The sequence below is a fragment of the Saccopteryx bilineata genome, chromosome 1 (assembly GCF_036850765.1).
Source record: "Saccopteryx bilineata isolate mSacBil1 chromosome 1, mSacBil1_pri_phased_curated, whole genome shotgun sequence".
Lineage (NCBI taxonomy): Eukaryota > Metazoa > Chordata > Mammalia > Chiroptera > Emballonuridae > Saccopteryx > Saccopteryx bilineata.
In genome coordinates this window covers 6766541-6792198 of record NC_089490.1, presented here as the reverse complement: position 1 = coordinate 6792198, position 25658 = coordinate 6766541, and the positions used below count along the sequence as shown (strand labels likewise).

The 25658-nt window shown below is 52.8% G+C and overlaps 1 protein-coding gene across 1 annotated transcript; it reads left to right on the top strand.

Moving 5' to 3' along the window:
- Positions 1-208: 208 nt before the first annotated feature.
- LOC136308662 (uncharacterized) lies at positions 209-5765 on the top strand. The gene is made up of 6 exons (XM_066236248.1): positions 209-317; positions 912-1682; positions 1809-2306; positions 2394-3632; positions 4500-5629; positions 5712-5765. Exons 1-6 carry the CDS (start codon positions 209-211, stop codon positions 5763-5765), a joined length of 3801 nt encoding a protein of 1266 aa, XP_066092345.1.
- The last annotated feature ends 19893 nt before the right edge of the window (positions 5766-25658 follow it).

Sequence of the window (25658 nt, the reverse complement as noted above, 5' to 3'; positions counted from 1 at the left end):
GCTGTATCCTGAAATGGTCACAATGGTCACAGGCTCTGTTGTGGGTCCTGAAAAAGTTTCATTGGCCGTGAACCCTGTTTTTGTTCCTGAGGTTGTCACTGTGGTCACAGACTCTGTTGTCAGGCCTGAAGTGTTCAAACCGGTTGTTGAGTCTCTGGTGGGCACTAGAGTGGACACAGTGGTCACAGGCTCTGTGGTGGGTTCCGAAATGGTTACGCTGGTCATAGACTCCATGGTGTGTTTTGAGGAGATCACAGTGGTCACAGGCTCTGTGGTGGGTCTTGAAGTGGACACAGTGGTCACAATCTCTGTGGTGGGTCCTGAAGTGGTCACAGTGGTCACAGGCTCTGTGGTGGGAGCTGAAGTGGACACAGTGGTCACAGGCTCTGTGGTGGGTCCTGAAGTGGTCACAGTGGTCACAGTCTCTGTGGTGGGTCCTGAAGTGGACACAGTGGTCACAGTCTCTGTGGTGGAAGCTAAAGTAGACACAGTGGTCACAGGCTCTGTGGTGGGTCCTGAAGTGGACACAGTGGTCACAGGCTCTGTGGAGGGTCCTGAAGTGGACACAGTGGTCAGAGGCTCTGTGGTGGGTCCTGAAGTGGACACAGTGGTCACAGGCTCTGTGGAGGGTCCTGAAGTGGACACAGTGGTCACAGGCTCTGTGGAGGGTCCTGAAGTGGACACAGTGGTCAGAGGCTCTGTGGTGGGTCCTGAAGTGGACACAGTGGTCACAGGCTCTGTGGTGGGTCCTGAAGTGGTCACAGTGGTCACAGGCTCTGTGGTGGGTCCTAAAGTGGTCACAGTGGTCACAGGCTCTGTGGTGGAAACTGAAGTGGACACAGTGGTCACAGTCTCTGTGGTGGGTCCTGAAGTGGTCACAGTGGTCACAGTCTCTTTGGTGGGTCCTAAAGTGGACACAGTGGTCTCAGGCTCTGTGGTGGGTCCTGAAGTGGTCACAGTGGTCACAGGCTCTGTGGTGGGTCCTGAAGTGGTCACAGTGGTCACAGTCTCTTTGGTGGGTCCTGAAGTGGTCACAGTGGTCACAGGCTCTGTGGAGGGTCCTGAAGTGGACACAGTGGTCACAGTCTCTGTGGTAGAAGCTGAAGTGGTCACAGTGGTCACAGGCTCTGTGGTGGGAACTGAAGTGGTCACAGTGGTCACAGGCTCTGTGGTGGGAACTGAAGTGGACACAGTGGTCACAGTCTCTGTAGTAGGAGCTGAAGTGGACACAGTGGTCACAGTCTCTTTGGTGGGTCCTAAAGTGGACACAGTGGTCTCAGGCTCTGTGGAGGGTCCTAAAGTGGACACAGTGGTCTCAGGCTCTGTGGAGGGTCCTGAAGTGGACACAGTGGTCACAGGCTCTGTGGTGGGTCCTGAAGTGGACACAGTGGTCACAGGCTCTGTGGTGGGTCCTGAAGTGGTCACAGTGGTCACAGGCTCTGTGGTGGGTCCTGAAGTGGACACAGTGGTCACAGTCTCTGTGGTCGGAGCTGAAGTGGTCACAGTGGTCACAGGCTCTGTGGTGGGTCCAGAATTGGTCACAGTGGTCACAAGCTCTGTGGTGGAAACTGAAGTGGACACAGTGGTCACAGTCTCTGTGGTAGGAGCTGAAGTGGTCACAGTGGTCACAGGCTCTGTGGTCGAAGCTGAAGTGGTCACAGTGGTCACAGGCTCTGTGGACGGTCCTGAAGTGGACACAGTGGTCACAGGCTCTGTGGTGGGTCCTGAATTGGTCACAGTGGTCACAGGCTCTGTGGTGGGAACTGAAGTGGTCACAGTGGTCACAGTCTCTTTGGTGGGTCCTAAAGTGGACACAGTGGTCTCAGGCTCTGTGGAGGGTCCTGAAGTGGACACAGTGGTCACAGGCTCTGTGGTGGAAACTGAAGTGGACACAGTGGTCACAGTCTCTGTGGTAGGAGCTGAAGTGGACACAGTGGTCACAGGCTCTGTGGTGGGTCCTGAAGTGGTCACAGTGGTCACAGGCTCTGTGGTGGGTCCTGAAGTGGACACAGTGGTCACAGGCTCTGTGGTGGAAACTGAAGTGGACAGAGTGGTCACAGTCTCTGTGGTAGGAGCTGAAGTGGACACAGTGGTCAAAGTCTCTTTGGTGGGTCCTAAAGTGGACACAGTGGTCTCAGGCTCTGTGGAGGGTCCTGAAGTGGTCACAGTGGTCACAGGCTCTGTGGAGGGTCCTGAAGTGGACACAGTGGTCACAGGCTCTTTGGTGGGTCCTAAAGTGGACACAGTGGTCTCAGGCTCTGTGGAGGATCCTGAAGTGGTCACAGTGGTCACAGGCTCTGTGGTGGGTCCTGAAGTGGTCACAGTGGTCACAGGCTCTGTGGAGGGTCCTGAAGTGGTCACAGTGGTCACAGGCTCTGTGGTGGGTCCTGAAGTGGTCACAGTGGTCACAGGCTCTGTGGTGGGAGCTGAAGTGGACACAGTGGTCACAGTCTCTTTGGTGGGTCCTGAAGTGGACACAGTGGTCACAGTCTCTGTAGTAGGAGCTGAAGTGGACACAGTGGTCACAGTCTCTTTGGTGGGTCCTAAAGTGGACACAGTGGTCTCAGGCTCTGTGGAGGGTCCTGAAGTGGTCACAGTGGTCACAGGCTCTGTGGAGGGTCCTGAAGTGGACACAGTGGTCACAGTCTCTGTGGTGGGAGCTGAAGTGGTCACAGTGGTCACAGTCTCTTTGGTGGGTCCTAAAGTGGTCACAGTGGTCACAGTCTCTTTGGTGGGTCCTGAAGTGGTCACAGTGGTCACAGGCTCTGTGGTGGATCCTGAATTGGTCACAGTGGTCACAGGCTCTGTGGTGGGAACTGAAGTGGTCACAGTGGTCACAAGCTCTGTGGTGGGAACTGAAGTGGACACAGTGGTCAAAGTCTCTTTGGTGGGTCCTAAAGTGGACACAGTGGTCTCAGGCTCTGTGGAGGGTCCTGAAGTGGACACAGTGGTCACAGGCTCTTTGGTGGGTCCTAAAGTGGACACAGTGGTCTCAGGCTCTGTGGAGGGTCCTGAAGTGGTCACAGTGGTCACAGGCTCTGTGGAGGGTCCTGAAGTGGTCACAGTGGTCACAGGCTCTGTGGAGGGTCCTGAAGTGGACACAGTGGTCACAGGCTCTGTGGAGGGTCCTGAAGTGGACACAGTGGTCACAGGCTCTTTGGTGGGTCCTAAAGTGGACACAGTGGTCTCAGGCTCTGTGGAGGGTCCTGAAGTGGTCACAGTGGTCACAGGCTCTGTGGAGGGTCCTGAAGTGGTCACAGTGGTCACAGGCTCTGTGGAGGGTCCTGAAGTGGACACAGTGGTCACAGTCTCTTTGGTGGGTCCTAAAGTGGACACAGTGGTCACAGTCTCTGTATTAGGAGCTGAAGTGGACACAGTGGTCACAGTCTCTTTGGTGGGTCCTAAAGTGGACACAGTGGTCTCAGGCTCTGTGGAGGGTCCTGAAGTGGTCACAGTGGTCACAGGCTCTGTGGAGGGTCCTGAAGTGGACACAGTGGTCACAGGCGCTGTGGTGGGAGCTGAAGTGGTCACAGTGGTCACAGGCTCTGTGGAGGGTCCTGAAGTGGTCACAGTGGTCACAGGCACTGTGGTGGGAGCTGAAGTGGTCACAGTGGTCACAGGCTCTGTGGAGGGTCCTGAAGTGGTCACAGTGGTCACAGGCTCTGTGGTAGGAGCTGAAGTGGTCACAGTGGTCACAGGCTCTGTGGAGGGTCCTGAAGTGGACACAGTGGTCACAGGCTCTGTGGAGGGTCCTGAAGTGGACACTGTGGTCACAGGCTCTTTGGTGGGTCCTAAAGTGGACACAGTGGTCTCAGGCTCTGTGGAGGGTCCTGAAGTGGTCACAGTGGTCACAGGCTCTGTGGAGGGTCCTGAAGTGGTCACAGTGGTCACAGGCTCTGTGGAGGGTCCTGAAGTGGACACAGTGGTCACAGGCTCTGTGGTGGGAACTGAAGTGGACACAGTGGTCACAGGCTCTGTGGTGGGAACTGAAGTGGTCACAGTGGTCACAGTCTCTTTGGTGGGTCCTAAAGTGGACACAGTGGTCTCAGGCTCTGTGGTGGAAACTGAAGTAGACACAGTGGTCACAGTCTCTGTGGTAGGAGCTGAAGTGGACACAGTGGTCACAGGCTCTGTGGTGGGTCCTGAAGTGGTCACAGTGGTCACAGGCTCTGTGGTGGGTCCTGAAGTGGTCACAGTGGTCACAGGCTCTGTGGTAGGAGCTGAATTGGTCACAGTGGTCACAGGCTCTGTGGAGGGTCCTGAAGTGGACACAGTGGTCACAGGCTCTGTGGTGGGTCCTGAATTGGTCACAGTGGTCTCAGGCTCTGTGGTGGGAGCTGAAGTGGACACAGTGGTCACAGTCTCTTTGGTGGGTCCTGAAGTGGTCACAGTGGTCACAGGCTCTGTGGTGGGAACTGAAGTGGTCACAGTGGTCACAGGCTCTGTGGTGGGTCCTGAAGTGGTCACAGTGGTCTCAGGCTCTGTGGTGGGAGCTGTAGTGGTCACAGTGGTCACAGTCTCTGTGGTGGGTCCTGAAGTGGACACAGTGGTCACAGGCTCTGTGGTGGGAGCTGAAGTGGACAGAGTGGTCACAGGCTCTGTGGTGGGAGCTACAGTGGTCACAGTCTCTGTGTTGGGTCCTGAAGTGGTCACAGTGGTCTCAGGCTCTGTGGTGGGAACTGAAGTGGACAGAGTGGTCACAGGCTCTGTGGTGGGAGCTACAGTGGTCACAGTCTCTGTGGTGGGTCCTGAAGTGGTCACAGTGGTCTCAGGCTCTGTGGTGGGAGCTGAAGTGGTCACAGTGGTCACAGGCTCTGTGATGGGAGCTGAAGTGGTCACAGTGGTCACAGTCTCTTTGGTGGGTCCTGAAGTGGACACAGTGGTCACAGGCTCTGTGGTGGTTCCTGAAGTGGACATAGTGGTCACAGGCTCTGTGGTGGGAACTGAAGTGGACAGAGTGGTCACAGGCTCTGTGGTGGGAGCTGAAGTGGTCACAGTGGTCACAGGCTCTGTGGTGGGTCCTGAAGTGGTCACAGTGGTCACAGGCTCTGTGGTGGGAACTGAAGTGGACAGAGTGGTCACAGGCTCTGTGGTGGGAGCTGAAGTGGTCACAGTGGTCACAGGCTCTGTGGTGGGTCCTGAAGTGGTCACAGTGGTCACAGGCTCTGTGTTGGGTCCTGAAGTGGACACAGTGGTCACAGTCTCTTTGGTGGTTCCTGAAGTGGACATAGTGGTCACAGGCTCTGTGGTGGGAGCTGATGTGGGCACAGTGGTGACAGTCTCTTTGGTGGTTCCTGAAGTGGACACAGTGGTCACAGTCTCTTTGGTGGGTCCTGAAGTGGACACAGTGGTCACAGTCTCTGTGGTGGTTCCTGAAGTGGACATAGTGGTCACAGGCTCTGTGGTGGGTCCTAAAGTGGTCACAGTGGTCACAGTCTCTTTGGTGGGTCCTGAAGTGGTCACAGGCTCTGTGGTGGGAACTGAAGTGGACAGAGTGGTCACAGGCTCTGTGGTGGGAGCTGAAGTGGTCACAGTGGTCACAGGCTCTGTGGTGGGTCCTGAAATGGTCACAGTGGTCACAGGCTCTGTGGTGGGTCCTGAAGTGGTCACAGTGGTCTCAGGCTCTGTGGTGGGAACTGAAGTGGACAGAGTGGTCACAGGCTCTGTGGTGGGAGCTACAGTGGTCACAGTCTCTGTGGTGGGTCCTGAAGTGGTCACAGTGGTTTCAGGCTCTGTGGTGGGAGCTGAAGTGGGCACAGTGGTGACAGTCTCTGTGGTGGGTCCTGAAGTGGTCACAGTGGTCACAGTCTCTGTGGTGGGAACTGAAGTGGTCACAGTGGTCACAGGCTCTGTGGTGGGTCCTGAAGTGGTCACAGTGGTCACAGGCTCTGTGGTGGGTCCTGAAGTGGACACAGTGGTCACAGGCTCTGTGGTGGGAGCTGAAGTGGTCACAGTGGTCACAGGCTCTGTGGTGGGAGCTGAAGTGGACACAGTGGTCACAGTCTCTGTGGTGGGAGCTGAAGTGGTCACAGTGGTCACAGGCTCTGTGGTGGGTCCTGAAGTGGTCACAGTGGTCACAGGCTCTGTGTTGGGTCCTGAAGTGGTCACAGTGGTCTCAGGCTCTGTGGTGGGTCCTGACGTGGTCACAGGCTCTGTGGTGGGTCCTGAAGTGGTCACAGTGGTCACAGTCTCTTTGGTGGGTCCTGAAGTGGTCACAGTGGTCACAGGCTCTGTGGTGGGTCCTGAAGTGGTCACAGTGGTCACAGGCTCTGTGGTGGGTCCTGAAGTGGTCACAGTGGTCTCAGGCTCTGTGGTGGGAACTGAAGTGGACAGAGTGGTCACAGGCTCTGTGGTGGGAGCTACAGTGGTCACAGTCTCTTTGGTGGGTCCTGAAGTGGTCACAGTGGTCTCAGGCTCTGTAGTGGGAGCTGAAGTGGTCACAGTGGTCACAGGCTCTGTGGTGGGTCCTGAAGTGGACACTGTGGTCACAGTCTCTGTGGAGGGTCCTGAAGTGGTCACATTGGTCACAGGCTCTGTGGAGGGTCCTGAAGTGGTCACAGTGGTCACAGGCTCTGTGGATGGTCCTGAAGTGGTCACAGTGGTCACAGGCTCTGTGGAGGGTCCTGAAGTGGACACAGTGGTTACAGTCTCTTTGGTGGGTCCTAAAGTGGACACAGTGGTCACAGTCTCTGTAGTAGGAGCTGAAGTGGTCACAGTGGTCACAGTCTCTTTGGTGGGTCCTAAAGTGGACACAGTGGTCTCAGGCTCTGTGGTGGGTCCTGAAGTGGTCACAGTGGTCTCAGGCTCTGTGGTGGGAGCTGAAGTGGGCACAGTGGTCACAGTCTCTGTGGTGGGTCCTGAAGTGGACACAGTGGTCTCAGGCTCTGTGGTGGGTCCTGAAGTGGCCACAGTGGTCACAGGCTCTGTGGTGGGAACTGAAGTGGACAGAGTGGTCACAGGCTCTGTGGTGGGTCCTGAAGTGGTCACAGTGGTCACAGGCTCTGTGGTAGATCCTGAAGTGGATACAGGGGTCACAGTCTCTATGGTGGGTCCTGAAGTGGTCACAGTGGTCACAGGCTCTGTGGTGGGTCCTGAAGTGGACACAGTGGTCACAGGCTCTGTGTTGGGTCCTGAAGTGGTCACAGTGGTCACAGGCTCTGTGGTGGGAGCTGAAGTGGACACAGTGGTCACAGGCTCTGTGGTGGGTCCTGAAGTGGTCACAGTGGTCACAGGCTCTGTGGTGGGTCCTGAAGTGGTCACAGTGGTCACAGGCTCTGTGGTGGGTCCTGAAGTGGTCACAGTGGTCATAGTCTCTGTGGTGGGTCCTGAAGTGGTCATAGTGGTCACAGGCTCTGTGGTAGGAGCTGAAGTGGTCACAGTGGTCACAGGCTCTGTGGTGGGTCCTGAAGTGGTCACACTGCTCTTGGACTCTGTGGTGTGTTCTGAGGTGTTCACACTTGTCACAGACTCTGTAGTGGGTCCAAAATTGGTCACACTGGTTGTTGAGTCTCCGGTGCGTGCTAACATGGACACAGTGGTAGCTGAATCTCCCGTGGGTGCTGAAGTGGACACAGCGGTTGCAGACTGCGTGTTGTGTCTCGTAGTGAACACACTGCTCCCAGACTCTGTGGTGGGTCCTAAAGTGTTTACTGACTCTTTAGTGTGTCCTGCAGCCGTCACACTGGTTGCTGAGTCTCTGGTGGGTCCTGAAGGTGTCCCAGTGTTCCTAGAGGCTGTGGTGATAGCCGTTGTTGACCCAGTAGCTGTGGAGAGGACTGTGGTGGACAGAGAAGTTATCAGGGCGGCCGAGCTGCCTCCGAATGTGCTGCATAGTGCAGTGGGCACGAGGGGTCTGTGTACAGGCACTGTGGGGACTGTGGAGGCACAGCACTACCTGAGCTGCCTCCGAATGTACCGCCTAGTGTAGTGGGCACGAGGGAACTGTGTACAGGCACTGTGGGGACTGTGGAGGCACAGCACTACCTGAGCTGCCTCCGAATGTACTGCCTAGTGCAGTGGGCACGAGGGGACTGTGTACAGGCACCGTGGGGACTGTGGAGGCACAGCACTACCTGAGCTGCCTCCGAATGTACTGCCTAGTGTAGTGGGCACGAGGGGACTGTGTACAGGCACTGTGGGGACTGTGGAGGCACAGCACTACCTGAGCTGCCTCCGAATGTACTGCCTAGTGCAGTGGGCACGAGGGGACTGTGTACAGGCACTGTGGGGACAGTGGAGGCACAGCACTGCTGTTGTGTCAGAGCCTGTAGTGGACTCTATAATGGACTCGAATGATTTTCCGATCTAGTGGCTGTGGGAGAGGCCGTGACTATGGTGTCCTGGGAGGAGTTGTCATTAGTCTTAATTATTTTACTGGGAGAGGCCATGACACCTTTTCTGTCTGGTGTTTGTAGGAATGCCTGGGTTTTCACTGGAATAGTCCTAAGAATTTTGTGATCAGTTATCACAGTATTTTCTATCTTTCATTTATTTTCCTCTCCAGTAGCAGTTTTTGCCTCTTACAGATTTTGAAATCAACCTTTTTCCTTTTTTCTATTAGACATGCCCTATACTTCCTTGTAGTCCTGGGTGGCTTGTTACTAACAGACGTGTGTCCCTTCCTCACGGTGACCTGCGTGGTCTCCTTCCTCTGTGCTCCGCTCTAGTCCCACCTTGTCAGAGTCACTGCTGAGAACACCGGTTCAGGTGCTCACACTGCGTTTGATTCTCTGCTTTGTTCTCAGGACAATGACTTTTTTGCATAATGTTATTCTTATCCATTCTTAATATGTAATCTAACACAAAACCTGTATTTAAATTTTTTCTTTTCTTTTCTTTTTACAGAGACAGAGAGAGAGAGAGGGACAGATAGGGACAGACAGACAGATAGGGACAGACAGGAACGAAGAGAGATGAGAAGCATCAATCATTAGTTTTTTGTTGTGACACCTTAGTTGCTCATTGATTGCTTTCTCATATGTACCTTGACTGTGGGGCTACAGCAGACCGAGTAACCCCTTGCTTGAGCCAGCGACCTTGGGTCCAAGCTGGTGAGCTTTGCTCAAACCAGATGAGCCCGCGCTCAAGCTGGCGACCTCAGGGTATCGAACCTGGGTCCTCCGCATCCCAGTCCGAAGCTCTATCCTCTGCGCCACCACCTGGTCAGGCTGTATTTAAATGTTTTAAGGCACGCTGGCTGGATAGCTTAGTCAGTTAAGGCATCGTCCCCATGTGCAAGGGTTGCCAGTTCAATTCTGGGTCAGAGTACATACAGGAACAGTTCAATGTTTCTCTCTCTCTCTCTATCCTCTCCTCTCTCACCAAAATCAATCAATAATATTTTTATAAAAATAAATATACACTGGCCGGTTGACTCAATGGTAGAATGTTGGCCTGGAGTGTGGATGTCCTGGGCTTGATTCCCCATCAGGGCACACAGGAGAAGCGCCCATCTGCTTCTCCACCCCTCCCCCTCTCCCTTCTCTCTGTCTCTCTCTTCCCCTCCCACAACAATGGCTTGGTTGGAGCAAGTTGGTCCCGGGTGCTGAGGATGGCTCCATGGCCTCACCTCAGGTGCTAAATAATTGCTCAGTTGCCAAGCAACAGAGCAACGGCCCCAGATGGGCAGAGCTTTGCCCCATAGGGGGCTTGCTGGGTGGATCCTGGTCGGGGCGCATGCTTGATTCTATCTCTCTGCCTCTCAGTTTCTCACTTAAGAAAAATAAAATAAAATATTTTAAGTTAAATAAATCAAGCAAGCAAAAAAATAAATAAAATAAAATAAAAATGATGTTTCCAGAGGTTGTATTCAAAACCTGGAATCAACTCAATTGTCTTTTAACTGGTAAGTCATTAAGCGTACTGTGGGGTAGACATACAATGAGCGATTACTCCGCAACAGAAAGGAAATACTGGCCCTGGCCGGTTGGCTCAGCGGTTGAGCGTCAGCCTGGCGTGCAGGGGACCCGGGTTCGATTCCCAGCCAGGGCACATAGGAGAAGCACCCATTTGCTTCTCCACCCCCCACCCCCTCCTTCCTCTTTGTCTCTCTCTTCCCCTCCCGCAGCCAAGGCTCCATTGGAGCAAAGATGGCCCGGGCGCTGGGAATGGCTCCTTGGCCTCTGCCCCAGGCGCTAGAGTGGCTCTGGTCGCGGCAGGGCGATGCTCCGGAGGGGCAGAGCATCGCCCCCTGGTGGGCAGAGCGTCACCCCTGGTGGGCGTGCCGGGTGGATCCCGGTCGGGCGCATGCGGGAGTCTGACTGTCTCTCCCCGTTTCCAGCTTCAGAAAAATAAATAAATAAATAAATAAATAAATAAAAGAAAGGAAATACTGATGCAAACAATAACACAGATGTCTCTCAGATGCGTTTTGCTATGTGAAAGAAGCCAGACGTCAAAGGCTACACAGTGTACGATTAGACTTACATGCCATTCTAGAACAGCAAAGCGGCTGGCACACAAGACAGGTCAGTGGTTCCCAGGATCTGGGTGGGGGGAAGGGTGGACTGCACAGAGTATGAGGGACCTTCAGAGGATGATAAAAATGTTCTCTGTATTTTGATGGACTGAGTGGTTACATGACTGAGCATTTGCAAAACTTACAGAACCATGCAGCACAAGGTGTGAATATTATTCTACGTAAACCACAAAGGGTAATGAAAAGATGGTACAACATTGTTTCTTTTCTTTATGGGTAGTTGGTGTTCACAGAAGACAGAAGTTTCGGTTACTGGAGATTTCTTAGAGATAATAACACCAGCACAGGATTGCTGCAACGGGGTATTTTTGGTGAGTTAGACAGCTTTCGCTAAGATTCACATTTGGGAGTGCGTCACTGTTTGGAGACATTTACGTACACTGTCCCAAATGGATAAATTCTAAACCGTCTGCTGCGGGAACATGGAGTCCTTAGCTCCCACGATCTACGCAGAACCCGGATTTGCGGGGCTCTTTTAAGTCGTGTACTTTATTGCTCATTCGTTAGGCATGTAGTAGGAGATCGTGAATGGGGGGGAAACACAAGGAAGGTTATTCTCTGGAGACAGAAAGTGTGTACAGGATGTATCCTGGCATTCAACGAGCCGAATGCGTTTCAAACGTGTTTCCAGTTTCCAGAGAGAATCTGCCTGACCGAAGGACATGGCGGGAATGGATTAGAGGTAAATTGGCAAGTTTAGGATGGTATTAATTTAATATGTAATCAGTAGTATGTACTCATCCATCTATTTGGAAATGTGTAGTTCTAAAATGTGCCTGGTATTTTGCCAAACTCTGGGCATATCACTGTCAACAGAATAGCTATAGATTTGCAGTCAAGTAAAGAAGGGAGACAATGCATGTAAAAATATAAAAATATACATTCGATTAGGTGCTGCTAAGAAAACCAGGATATTATAGCCAAGAAAGGTCTGTCTGAGAAGATAGCATACGGACTGAGATATGAAGGACACAAAGGCAGCTGTTTGAAAAGCCAGGAGAAGCATGTCAAAGACCAACAGCACATGTGAAGCGCTCTGCGTTCTCAACAAGCTGTGACTCAAGAAGTAACTAGGGCCTGACCAGGCGGTGGCGCAGTGAATAGAGCGTCGGACTGGGATGCGGAAGGACCCAGGTTCGAGACCCCAAGGTCGCCAGCTTGAGCGTGGGCTCATCTGGTTTGAGCAAAAAGCTCACCAGCTTGGACCCAAGGTCGCTGGCTCCAGCAAGGGGTTACTCGGTCTGCTGAAGGCCCGCGGTCAAGGCACATATGAGAAAGCAATCAATGAACAACTAAGGTGTCGCAACGAAAAAAAACTGATGATCGATGCTTCTCATCTCTCTCCATTCCTGTCTGTCTGTCCCTATCTATCCCTCTCTCTGACTCTCTTTCTGTCCTTGTAAATAATAATAATAATAACTAGGAGAACAGGTGGCTGAAACGTAGCTGTTAACGGAGAAATGGTAAGAAACAAGGTTAGAGGGGATATTCCCAGACCACAGTAAAGAGGTCATCTCTTTTCATTTTTAGCCTATTTGTATAGTTTTAATTAAGATGCATTTTTTTTGTGTGGACGTTTATTTGAGGCTTCCTTTTTTTAGCCAATGTGACAATCTGCCTTTTGGACCATTTACATTTAGTGTAATTATCTAGGTGGTTAGGTTTAAAATGTATCATTTTCTTATTTGTTTCATACTTATTTCATCTGTTTTTATTCCTTTTCCTCCTCTTTTCCTGCTTTCTTCTGGATTAACTGAATATTTTTATGGTTCCACTTTATTTCCACTATTGGTATATCTGATACTCATCTTATTTGTGTGTGTGTGTCATTGTTTTAGGATTTATAATATCCATCTTTAATGTACCACAACCTCCCTCCCAGTAATATTACACTTCTTCACATAGAGCATAAGAATCTTACAGTGTGCTTTCACTTCCTCCTCTGTCCTTTGTACCACTGTACTTATGTGTTTTATGTCTACATATGTATAAGCCCCATAATTCCTCATTGCTATTATTTTTTAACAGTATATCATCTTTACTTTTTTTTTTTTTTTTTTTTTCATTTTTCTGAAGCTGGAAACAGGGAGAGACAGACAGACTCCCGCATGCGCCCGACCGGGATCCACCCGGCACGCCCACCAGGGGGCGATGTTCTGCCCATCCTGGGCGTCGCCATGTTGCGACCAGAGCCACTCTAGTGCCTGAGGCAGAGGCCACAGAGCCATCCCCAGCGCCCGGGCCATCTTTGCTCCAATGGAGCCTTGGCTGCGGGAGGGGAAGAGAGAGACAGAGAGGAAGGTGCGGCGGAGGGGTGGAGAAGCAAATGGGCGCTTCTCCTGTGTGCCCTGGCCATCTTTAGTTTTTTATTCAGTGAGAGGAAGGGATGCAGAGAGACAGACTCTTGCATACACCCCAACCAGGATCCACCCAGCAAGCCCACTAGGGGGCGATGCTCTGTCCATCTGGGGCATTGCTCCGTTGCTCAGCAACTGAGCTCTTCTTACTGCCTGAGGTGAAGGCCATGGACCCATCCTCAGTTGCCCAGGGCCAACTCACTCCAACTGAGTCATAGCTGCAGGAGGGGGAGAGAGAGAGAGAGAGAGAGAGAGAGAGAGAGAGAGAGAGAGAGAAGCAAGAGTGGGAGGGGTGGAGAAGCAGATAGGCACTTCTCCTGTGTACTCTGACCAAGAATCAAACCCGGGAATTCCACACGCCAGGCCCACACTCTACTACTGAGCCAACCGGCCAGAGCCAAGTGGGGATCATAGAGATGACCCCATGGTTGCTGGCTTGAGCAAGGGGTCACTGGCTTGGCTGGACACCCCCCCCCCATTGAGACACATATGAAAAAGCAATCAATGAACAACTAAGGTGCCACAACTATGGGTTGATGCTTCTCATCTCTCTCCCTTCTTGTCTGTCTGTCTCTCTCTTTCTCTCACTAAAATAGAAAGAAAGAAATAAGAAGGTAAATGCCAAAAGAAGTGGGGGCCGGAGGGTAGGACGTGCTAATGAGATGCAGCGGGGGGGGGGGGGCCGGGCTGGGGTCTGAGGCTGGACCACAGCATCCTTCTCTCTACTGCAGGACTATCTGCATGCACCATCTAGTCAAGTAAGACTACAATGCAAGGAACAAGTGAGTGGGAGGAAATAGAAGCTGTAGGAACTCTTGCAAAGGTGGGTGAAGAAGAAAAGTGCAGGGAGGGGGTGGCTGGGGTGACGTGAGGGGACAGGTTTGAGTCCGGGGACCTCTGTGATCAGAGCACCCGAGAAGCTCGCTAACACGGGGTCTCAGCGCCACCCCTCCGCGCTCACCAAACCGGGACCTGTGGGCCAGAGCCCCGGCACCTGGGCTTTTAATCATTTCCCCGAGAGATACTTCTGCACACTGTTGAGATGCTGATGGGAAGGGTGGGAGAACGGAGGAGGGAGAAAGAGAAAAGCCACAGAGGGTCCCCCGAGACGGCAGAGGGGACCAGAACTCCAATGTGGGGGTTAGTCAACCCTCGCTTATTCTGGTGACAGGGTGTGCGTGGTGGGGGGGGCTCACTTTAGAGACCTGGGGGTGGTAAGCCGAGGGGCCTGTGAGCCCCTCGCACACCTGTCTGTCCTGGTGGAACCAGTCCCGTCTGTCCCAGGTGCTGGAGTTCCGGGAGGGTGGGCAGGTGGCTTTCCTGTGGTGGTCTCCACCTTGGCCCAGCCGTAGCGGTGCCTGGCCCAGGGTGAGCTCCAGAAATGTTTGTTGAATGACTACCTGAGGGACACGCCTGGTCTGAGGTAGAATCAGGCAGGTGGGCAGGACTGGAGTGAGGGTGCCGGACAGGTTAGAGGTGGATGTGGGGGTCACGTGCCGGGAGGGAACAGCTGAGGCGTTCAGGATGAAGGGGCCCACACAAGAACGGGGAAGGAAAAAGAGAGCCCTGAAGAAGGAGGGCTGGCCGGGCCTGCGGTGGCACGGCGGATGAAGCACTGACCTGGCACGCTGAGGTCGCCGGTTCAAAACCCCGAGCTTGCCCCGTCAGGGCACGCACAAGATGAAACCCCTACAAGTTGATGCTTCCTCTTCCTCCCCCTGCCTTTGCCTTTCTCTCTCTCTCTCTCTCTCTCTCTCTCTCTAAAATCAATACATAAAATCTTTCTAAAAAGAAAGAAAGGAGGCTGGAGCCAAGGGAGGGGGCAAATCCAGAAAGGACGCTCAAGACACTGACCTAGTGGAGAAGAAAGAGGGACGTCACCCCGAAGCCTCCACACCGTTCCTGTCGACGCTGCACCGCCCTCCTCGAGCCTGCCCTCCCTGAGCGAAGGCGGAGGAAATGACTGTGCAGGTTCACGCTGTCTCCAATAATTAGGGAGGCAATTTGACGTGAGAAACGCAAGACCGGAGTCGGTGGAGCCGGCTGGGGCGCAGCCCTGACCGTCCCCACCTGCGTGGGCCGCCTTGACTCCGGGGACGCCCTGCTTCCCACCAGCCACCTCCGGTGCGTCTCTCTCGGGGACCCTCGGGGAGGACAGGGGAGGACACACCGCTGAAATCAAGCAGGCTCGGGAGCAGGGAGATTCCTACTTCACTTCAGGCTCGGAGCCTGGCTCTCGTTTGGAATTAACAGTGCCTTTGGAACTAGAATGTTGAGGTGAAAGCAAAACATCCGTGCCGAATACAAAGGCAGTGAGCCACCCCTTATGGTGCTGACAGTCACAGCGGCCAGGGGGAGATGACCGAGGGGGTGGGACAGCCTCAGAGCCCCAATAACGACAATGGAGCTGGGGTCAGGACTGGCTTCTGCAGAAATGGCCAAAAGAGTGAGTTATCTTTGCTTCTGAAGCAGAGTCATGCCTGGGCTGGGACCCCCGTCTGGGACCCCCACCCCAGCTCAGACCTGTGGCCTCATACCCTTCCCCTTGTTAATGAACGTAGAAGTCACTTACTCAGGAGTCCAAAGAGCAGGGGCCACAGGCCCGGGAAGTGAGGAGAGACCTTCCCTCTCCTCATGGTGAGATGGTTCCCGGGGGAAGTTCTCATCTCTGACGCCCGGGTCCCTGAGAAAGGGGGGCCGCAGAGGCCGAGGGGCCAGGGGCAGACCCCCAGGGCCTTGGGGGAAAGTACAGCCCCCAGGAACTCTCAGAAGGCTAGTCAGGACCAGGGTGAGGGTCCTGAGGGCAGGGGCGGGAGCTCCAGGGACGGCCTCCCAGCTTGACCTCTACGGTCCTTCCTCTGCCTTCTCCTGAGGACACCCAGGGTGTTTATAGCGGCCAGAGCGTGGGGCCCTGCCCTCCCGGGGAGGGGCATCACTGCTCCACTCTGCAGCTCGGGGCTGTTGGCACAGAGGTCCCCGAAGGAGCGCAGGAAGCCGAGATGGCAAGTCAGCCAGAGCGGAGGGGGCAGGCCCGGGCACGGGCAGGGAGGGCGGCGGGCGGTGTGGGAGGTGTCCGGGCTGGGCGGAGGGGCCCCGCCCTTGGAACCAGAGGTGATCCGGGGCCTGCTTTCCGCGAGTGTATGCCCCATTTCCAAAGTAGGCCACTGGTGGAGAAGGAAAGAGGAAGGAGAGGGCAAAGCACGTGCGTCCCCAAAGTCAGCAGGCGGTCACCAGGGTTGCCGGGAATCTGGGGTGTGAAGACTCAGACACCGCAGGTGTGCTCCAGGGGGCTCTCTCCCGGACACGGGCGGCACGTGCTGGGACCCTCGCTCGGGGGGCTCTCTCCCGGACGCGGACGCACGTGCTGGGACCCTCGCTCGGGGGGGCTCTCTCCCGGACGCGGGCGGCTCGTGCTGGGTGGGACCCTGCTCGGAGGGCTCTCTCCCGGACGCGGGCGCACGTGCTGGGTGGGACCCTCGCTCGGAGGGCTCTGAGAGCCGGGAAGGTCACTGCGTGACCCCCTCTCTTCTAGTGTGGCATGAGGGGAGAGGGGGCGGGGCCAGCCGGGCCCAGGGCCGCCAGGTTCCCGGCTTGTCTGTGACAGCAGCCCTTTCGGCCCGGGCCAGGGGTCCTAACTCACAAGGGTCCCTCTTTCCAGGCCTCCGCAGCTAGCAGTGAGCTGAACTTGGCACCGGGTAACTCCCATGTGCAAGGACAGAAACGTAACTCGATCTGGTCTGATCTGACTTAGTTCTGGGGGTCGGAGGGGGGTCTGGGGGGGCCCGACGGTCCAGTGGCAGGGAAGGGTGTGGTCAAGGATGAGGTAGGTCACGGAGTTCAGCTCACCAGATGTTGGGGTTTCAATTTTATTTCCTTTTATTTATTTATTTTTCCAAGAGAGAGGAGGGGAGGCAGAGAGACAGACTCCTTGCATGCACCCCAACCGGGATCCACCCAGCAAACTCTCATCAGGAGCCGATGCTCTGCCCATCTGGGCCATGCTTGCAACCAAGCTATGTTTAGTGCCTAAGGTAGAGGCTCCACAGACCCATTCCCAGCACCTGGGGCCGACGTGCTCAAACCAATCGAGCCACAGCTGCAGGAGGGGAAGAGAGAGAGAGAAGCAAGAGGGGGAGGGGTGGAGAAGCAGATGGGCGCTTCTCCTGTGTGCCCTGACCAGGAATGGAACCTGGGACTTCCACACGCCGGGCCAACACTCTACCACTGAGCCAACCGGCCAAGGCCTTTTATTTCCTTTTAAAAGTGTCTCTTGGAGTACATATTGTATGTTCTGTTTATATGAAAGTCAAGTCTATTGATGATGCATCGCTCGGAATAGTGGGTACCCGTGAGGTAGCATTGAGCGGAGAGGCTGGGCACCCCTGGGGTGACCAGGATGCACAGCGGGGGCACATGTCACAATGCCACAACTTCAGCACACAACGTAGCCACTGGGCACGTTTTTTACTGCCTGTGGTTTTTTTTTTTTTTTTTTTTTTTTTTACAAGGACAGAGAGAGTCAGAGAGAGGGATAGATAAAGACAGACAGGAACGGAGAGAGATGAAAAGCATCAATCATCCGTTTTTTGTTGCGACACCTTAGTTGTTCATTGATTGCTTTCTCATATGTGCCTTGACCGCGGGCCTTCAGACCAAGTAACCCCTTGCTCAAGCCAGCGACCTTGGGTCCAAGGTGGTGAGCTTTTCTTTTCTTTCTTTTTTTTCCCAAACCAGATGAGCCCGCGCTCAAGCTGGCGACCTCGGGGTCTCGAACCTGGGTCCTTCCGCATCCCAGTCCGACGCTCTAGCCACTGCGCCACCACCTGGTCAGGCTGGTTTTTTTTTTTTTTTTTGTTTTTTGTTTTTTTTTTTACTGCCTGTGTTTTAAGTCATACTTTAAAATATTTTTTAAGGGAAAAAAAATTTAGAAGTCTTTTAAAGGAATATTAAAGGTAAAGATTCGGCTCGCCTGAAGCTCAGTGCCCCCTCTCAGGGCTGGTGTTCCCTTTCAAGGAGTCTGTCTTCTGCGGGAAGTTGGTTCCTCCTCCTAATGGTGACGTGGGAAGAGGACCTGGCAGCTGCCTCTCACCCCACTGGTCACAGGGAGCCTGCGTTGGCGCCCAGCAACCCGGAGACACCATGACACCGTGCTCCCCGTTTTATAAAGGAGGGAACCGTGTCCCAGAGAAAGGCATAGTCAGAACTGTGTCTGACATGGTCAGAACTGTGTCCCAGAGAAAGAGGTCAGGTAACCTGGCCCAACTCACAGAGCTAATTAATGCGGGGTGGAGTCAGGATTGAACGCACAGCTGCAGGGCCCGTGCGTTTAGCCCTTAGAGAGTGTGTCACGTGCAGACCGGGCTTCCCACTGGGCTCCCCTTCCTGTCGTCCTCCGACCAGAGGGAGCCTCTTCCCGGCCTCGTCCGGGACAGAATCCCGGAGCTGCCGCGGTTGGAAAGAACCCAGAGGTAAGGCCACAGCGGCCACCGGGGCCCAGCGTGGGCAGCATCGAGGGGACGCGGGCTGCTGGCCTGTGTGGGGCTCGCGCTCGAGACCATTGTGGGGGGTCTGCGGAGAGCCACCCGTGATGACTGCGCAGGGAAGAGCAGGGCTGAGGGCGCAGCACGTGTGTGTGTGTTTGTTTGTTTGTTTTAGAGAGCGACAGGTTAGTTCCCCACGCTGTCAGGAATTTCAGGGACCAAGCCCTCGTGTCAAGGAAACACGTAGTGTGGATTTGAAAGTCATCCTCGTAGGCCTGACCCGCGGTGGCGCGGTGGACAGAGTGTGGACCTGGAACGCCGAGGTGGCTGGTGGGAACCCGGGCTTGCCGGTCCGGGAGCATCAACCGGAGCAGCTACTACAAGTTGATGCTTCCCACTCCTCAACCGACCCCCTTCTCTCTCTAAAATCAATACATAAGATCTTTTTCTTTCTTTTCTTTTTCTTTTTTTAGTGAGATGTACATAGAGAGATAGGGACAGACAGACAGGAAGGGAGGGAGATGAGAAGCATCAGTTCTTCATGGCGGTATCTTAGTTGTTCGTTGATTGCTTTCTCATATGTGCCTTGACCGCGGGGCTCCAGCCGAGCCAGTGACCCTTTGCTCAAGCCAGCGACCTTGAGCTTCAATCCAGCGACCTTTGGACTCAAGCCAGTGACCACGGGGTCACGTCTATGATCCCACGCTCAAGCCAGTGACCTCACTCTCAAGCTGGATGAGTCCGCCCTCAAGCCGAGGACTTTGGGGTCTCAAACCTGGGTCCTCAGCGTCCCAGGCCAACGCTCCATCCACTGCGCCACCACCGGGCCAGGCAAATAGAATGTTTAAAAAAGGAATTCATCCTTGTACCTCTTGTGCTGAAAGTTTTATTTAGAAAATGCCCGCTTTCCAGCCTGTCACAGCCATGTCCCCCTCTGCCACTCCTTGTCCTGACATAGATCTTCCTCCAGCCACTGGCCAGGAGCCTGCTAACTCTTCCTGAGTGCGCCCTCCGTGCAAGCTGAGTGCTTGTCATTACAGGGGTCTCCAAGCTTCCTTCCCATAGGACACATGGTTTATCAGAAAATAAATAAAACAAAAAGAAACAAAATTTTCTGTGAAATACTAACCAATAGGACCTTCCTCTGTGACAAAGTGACCCTGTGGCGGTTGTGACCCTTGGACTAAGGGTGAAGATCTCTCATGATGTGGCTTAGACTTCATCAAATATCTTGAACCACCATTTGTGTAGGAAAAAAAAACCCTATATATTCTCTTATCAATTCATGTTTTATCTAAACTTTATCAGGAATTTCATAATTTTTTAAAATGTCATTTCCACCCTATTGTAAATACTGTACAGACAATGAAATAAGACAGTTTTACTACTGTTTAAAATGTTTCAGATATGGTCTGACCTGTGGTGGCGCAGTGGATAAAGCATCAACCTGGAAATGCTGAGGTCACTGGTTCGAAACCCTGGACTTGCCTGGTCAAGGCTCATATGGGAGTTGATACTTCCAGCTCCTCCCCCCCTTCTCTCTCTGTCTCTCTCTCTCCTCTCTAAAATGAATAAATAAATAAAATAAATGTTTCAAATATGGGGGTGGAGAGAAGGGTTTAAAGAGGGACAAATATACGGTGACAGAAAATGATTTGACTTTGGGTGATGGACATACAAAATAATCAACAGCTCAAATGCAATAGAAATGTTTACATGAAGCCTGTGTTTCCTTATTGATCAATGTCACCCTGTTAAATTTAATTTTCTAAATAAAATTAAAAAAAAGAAATTATAGTGTTTGTCAAAGCAAAAAATGAATAAATAATAATAAAGTGTTTTAAATAGATACTAACACTGTATCATCTCAGTATCCACCATTATCTCTTTTAATAGCATGTAAGCCCCCAATAAATTCAATTAAATAAAAAATAAAATAAAATAAACAGCATATAAGCCAGTTTTTCCTCAACAGTCTGGGTTTCACAGAATTTTTCCTGCTCTCTGAACACATGACTTGCCTCACTTTATTCAACTGTAATTTTTTTTTTTTTTGCTTAAAAGATATCTTTGATCAACTTGTCATGTTTCTCTGTAGCAAAAGACATGTTTGTAAGTTTCCTGTGACTTTAACTATCAAGTTTGCCGTCTTCAATAACAACCTTTTGGTGAAAAGTAAATGACAATGCTTTTTCTATGAAATGTTTTTCCACATTTTCAAGAAAATATGAAACAAGAACCTACCTAAGATAAAAAAAAAAAAATCCTGACACATATTTACAGAGAGCAGGACCATTCTAAGTGCTTCGCGGGCGCTTTACGAAGTGTGAACACCATCCCCGCGCCTTCACGGATGAGCGAGATCAGAGCCGGCAGGATTAAGAAATGTGTGAAAGGTCCGGCGAGTTTACATGTGAAACCAGAAATTCTAGTCCCTCATCCTGTGTTCCTTGTGCTCCTAGCTGACGTGCTATACGTCTCTCTGTTCCTTTCATCTTAAGATATAACATTAATCAGGCCCTGGCCAGGTGGCTCAGTGGATAGAGTGTCGGCCTGGGTATGGACGTTCTGGGTTTGATTCCTGGTCAGGGCACACATGAGAAGTGACCGTCTGTTTCTCTCCTCCTTCCCCTCCCCTTTCTCTCTCTCTTCCCCTCCCTCAGCCAGTGGCTCGATTGGTTTGAACATGGACCCGGGCACTGAGGATGACTTTGCTGGAGCACATTGGCCTCAGGCACTAAAAATAGCTTTGTACTGGAGCATCAGCCTCAGACAGGGGTTGCCAGGTGGATCCCAGTAAGGATGCATGAGGAAATCTGTCTCCCTATCTCCCCTCCTCTCACCTTAAAAAAAAAAAGGAAAAAGTATAATATGAATCAATTAGAAGTAAATGTGGAACTAGTAATATCTTTCCCCTTGAAATCATGCAGAATAGCCTGGCCTGTGGTGGCGTGGGGGATAAAGGCGTGTACCTGCAACACTGAGGTCACCAGTTCAAAACCCTGGGCTCGCCTCATCAAGGCACATAAGAGAAGCAACCAATGAACTAAAGTGAAGCAACTATGAGCTGATACTTCTCACTCCCCATCCTCTGTAAAAATCAGTCAATAAAATTAAAAAAAAACAAACATGCAAAATATACGACTGTGACTTAGCCCAAGAAACTGGTGAATGAGACCGTCTCCACACAGAGAGTGGTACCAGCCTGGGGTGTGGGCTTCTTCCTATCAGTTGCTGTTCCCAGCAAAGTTTCACAAATCCTGACTGTTCCACGTGGGCGGGCAGAGAGACAGAGGAGCGGGCTGCTGGCCCCTGGTTCCCCCCCGGGGTAGCTCGGTGCCGCCGCGGTTGTTACTGGTCACCGATGTGGCTCCGCTCTCATGACGGGCACCCTCAGGAGGGACGCATTCTCTGACCCCGATGGCAGAGAAGAGGTTAGGTAAGCAGAGGTTTTATGACTCCTGGACTTCACTCTACAGCAGTGGTCCCCAACCCCCAGGCCGTGGACCAGTACCGGTCCATGGGCCATTTGGTACCGGTCTGCAGAGAAAGAATAAATAATTTACATTATTTTTGTTTTATTTATATTTAAGTCTGAACAATGTTTTATTTTTTTTAAATGACCAGATTCCCTCTGTTACATCCGTCTAAGACTTACTCTTGACGCTTGTCTCGGTCACGCGATACATTTATCCATCCCACCCTCAAGGCCGGTCCGTGAAAATATTTTCTGACATTAAACCGGTCCGTGGCCCAAAAAAGGTTGGGGACCACTGCTCTACAATAGATCCAAATAGAAAGCATCTTAACATGCACCACTTAGCCTCTAAGACAGGGGTCTCAAACTCGCGGCCCGCCAAACAATTTTGTGCAGCCCGCAGACTAATCCACGAAGTTCAAAATATTTTGGATAAAATTAAGTAAGCCTAGGGGCCTACTTATGTTTTTCATTTCTCTAGCATCCTAGCTAGATATTAGCTTAGTTAACAGCAGTTGTGATGCGAACTACAGTTTCTGGTCGTTTTGTGACACTGAGTAAACTGCATGTACGATTGTGCTTGTATTGATTTTTTTTTTGTTTTCAACCGCAGTGAGAAAAGTGTTGCGTAACAGTTGCCTTTTGTAGACCTAGTGCGGCCCGCCGAACGGCTGTGATCTTGCTCTGCGGCCCACATGCTGAGTTGAGTTTGAGACCTCTGCTCTAAGAGGAATTCGTACGAGGCAGAGAGAGCATGAAGCCCTACTCTGGGTATCGGATGCCTAAATTAGAAGAAATTTTTGAGGTATCCTTTTATTTGCCCCATAATAATAGGAGGCCAGGCCCTGGCTGGTTGGCTCAGTGGTAGAGAGTCAGTTCAGCGTGTAGAAGTCCTGGGTTCAATTCCTGGTCAGGGCACACAGGAGAAGCGACCATCTGCTTCTCGACCCTTCCCCCTCTCGCTTCTCTCTCTCTCTCTTCCCTTCCTGCAGCCATGGCTCGATTAGAGCGAGTTCACCCCGGGCACTGAGGATGGCTCCATGGCCTCCACCTTAGGCACTAAGAAGGGCTTGGTTTGCTGAGCAACAGAGCAACGCCCCAGATGGGCAGAGCATCGCCCCCTGGTGGGCTTGCCAGGTGGATCCTGGTTGGGGCGCGCATGCGGGAGTCTGTCTCTGCCTCCCCTCCTCTCGCTAAAAAAAAAAGAAAGAAAAAAAAAATAGACCAGAAAGAAAAAGGTGAGCGGCTGTTAAGGGGGGTTAGAAATGCATACCTAGCCTGCTGCTCCAACCACAGAGGTCTTTTCAGACAGTTGGGTTTTAGGCAAATATGTACATATGGAAGTTGAATCTGGAAACGACTCCTGTAAAACATCCTACACCCGCACGACGTTCTTTAGAAAGTCTTCGTGCACCGGCGAGAGCGCGGGGCGGAGTGTTCGGGGGTCACCGTGCCGGCCCCCAGAGCGGAAGCACAGGTCCGGCAGGGGCAGTGCCGGACCTGCCCGGCCCCGGACTCCTGCTCCCTGAGCTGGGGCTCCACAGGGTGAAAACATCTGCGTTGGGGGGAGGAGCGTTCCATGACGAAAGCTGAGTAACGATGCTTTCTAACTCTGCAAACACCTCGGGTTTCTGGGAGTAACAAGATACGTATTCACAGAATAACCAGCGAATTAATCACGAGATAAACTTCTCACCGTGGTTTCCTCCCTTCTCGTCTCTATCACCAAATGCTCTTTACTATGAGTCACTGGTTTATCTTTAGAAACCAAAAATTTTATTTACACAATTCTTGTTTTCTTTTCTTTTCTTTTTTTAAGTGAGAGGAGGGGAGATAGAGAGACAGATTCCCACATGTGCCCCAACTGGGATCCACCCAGCAACCCCTGTCTGGGGCCGATGCTCAAATCAACCAAGCTATCCTTAGTGCCTGGGACTGACACTGGGACCAACCAAGCCACTGGCTGAGGGAAGGGAAGAGAGAGAGAGAAGGGGGAGAGGGGCAGGGAGAGAAGCAGATGGTGGCTTCTCTTGTGTGCCCTGACCGGGAATCAAACCTGGGACATCCGCACACCAGGCCAATGCTCTATCCACTGAGCCAACTGGCCAGGGCTATTTCACAATCTTTACCATGCCTGGTAATAATATTTTAATAGCTTTATTGAGATGTAACTTACATATCATATCATTAACCTGTTTCAAATAGGTAAGTCGATGGTTTCTAGTTTATTTACAGAGATGTAGTTAGGGGAACATTTTATTTTATTTTATTTTGGGGGTAGTTTTCTGACGTGAGAAACCGGGAGGCACACAAACAGACTCCCGCATGCGCCCAACAGGGATCCACCCAGCATACCCACTAGGGTGCAATGCTCTGCCCATCTGGGATGTTGCTCCATTGTAACTGGAGTCATTCTAGCGCCTGAGGCAGAGGCCATGGAGCCATCCTCAGCGCCCGGGCCAACTTTGCTGCAATAGAGCCTCGGCTGCGGGAGGGGAAGAGAGAGATAGAGAGAAAGGAGAAGGGGAAGGGTGGAGAAGCAGATGGTCGCTTCTCCTGTGTGCCCTGGCCAGGAATCGAACCTGGGACTTCCACACACTGGGCCAATGCTCTACCACTGAGCCAACCAGCCAGGGCCTGGGGGAACCCTTTCAATCCGCACAGTCAGATCTTTCTTCCCTGTGTTTCTTCCACTTCCTCCATCCATTTCCTTCCTTTTCTCTGATTTGAACCTATTCCTCCTACGTTGGTCCTCCGGGGTGTGTCCCCAGGTGTCCCCGACTTCCGGGTGGTTCTCATCCCTGGAGCTCGTTTCTGAGCTGTTTCCCTGCCTTGCTCATCCCGGTTAGTAATGTCATTCTCAACAGTGGACAGTCTTTTTCATTTTTGTCTATTCCAACTTCAAACGCGGGAAAGCACGTTTTACGATGTTCGGTTGCCTAAAAGGGTTGCTTTGCCTGCTTTTTGCCTTATCGCAGTTATTTTCACGTTTTCCACACCGCTATTCCCACAGTTCACACTGGTGGGTGGCATCTTTCCGGGGGGGGGGGGGTCCAACTCAGTCTCCCCTGGATTCTGGGTCCCTTTCCGTCCCGCGGCTCAGCATGACCTCACTAATTAGGTTCAACTGTTGGGATTTGAGAAACCCGGGGAGTGTTGGAAGCCAAAGCAGTTTTCACGGCGGTGGCGGGCTGCGGCGAAGCCCCTGGCAACCTGCTCTCTGTCTCCCGAGGGCTGCGTCCCAGGTGGGAGCCTTCCCTCTGCCTCACGGAACCTGGAGTGACTCAACTTTCCGGAGCAGCTCCCTGTGTCCTCCGAAACCCATAGGGTCAGGGAGCCTTCTGCCCTGCACCCGTGACAGGAAGGGGAATGCATGAACCCCTTAAAAAATGTAGACATCAGCCAGAAAGACCTTCCCTGGTACAGCGGGAAGCGCCGCCTCTCTGCCTCCATCCGCCGGGCGCGCGCTCCGGGAGCAAAGCGCGGGGCAGCACCTGCCTTCTGACCAGTGGCCCGCGTCCAGAGCCAAGGCCAACGCCCGGCACGCTGTGACGGGCGGTGAGCACACCCGGCCCGCTGCACCCTCCACGCCGTCGTGCACGGGACCTTGACCTCCGCGGGCCACAGGCCGGCTCCGTGAGCCCCTAGAATCCTAGCCTGGCCCCCTCGGGCACTTCACCCCCGTGTCAACCTGTGTGAGTCTCAGGGACTCCTCGCCAAGCGTCCTGCTTCGGGCAAGAAGCATTGGCGAGTGGGGACACGTGAAGGAGGGCTCTGGATTTGATGTGGAGGTGTTGCATGCCAGGTGCATGCCTGCACCGGGTTCTCCCCTGGAACCGGGAAACCCCCGCCCGGCGCGGTAGACC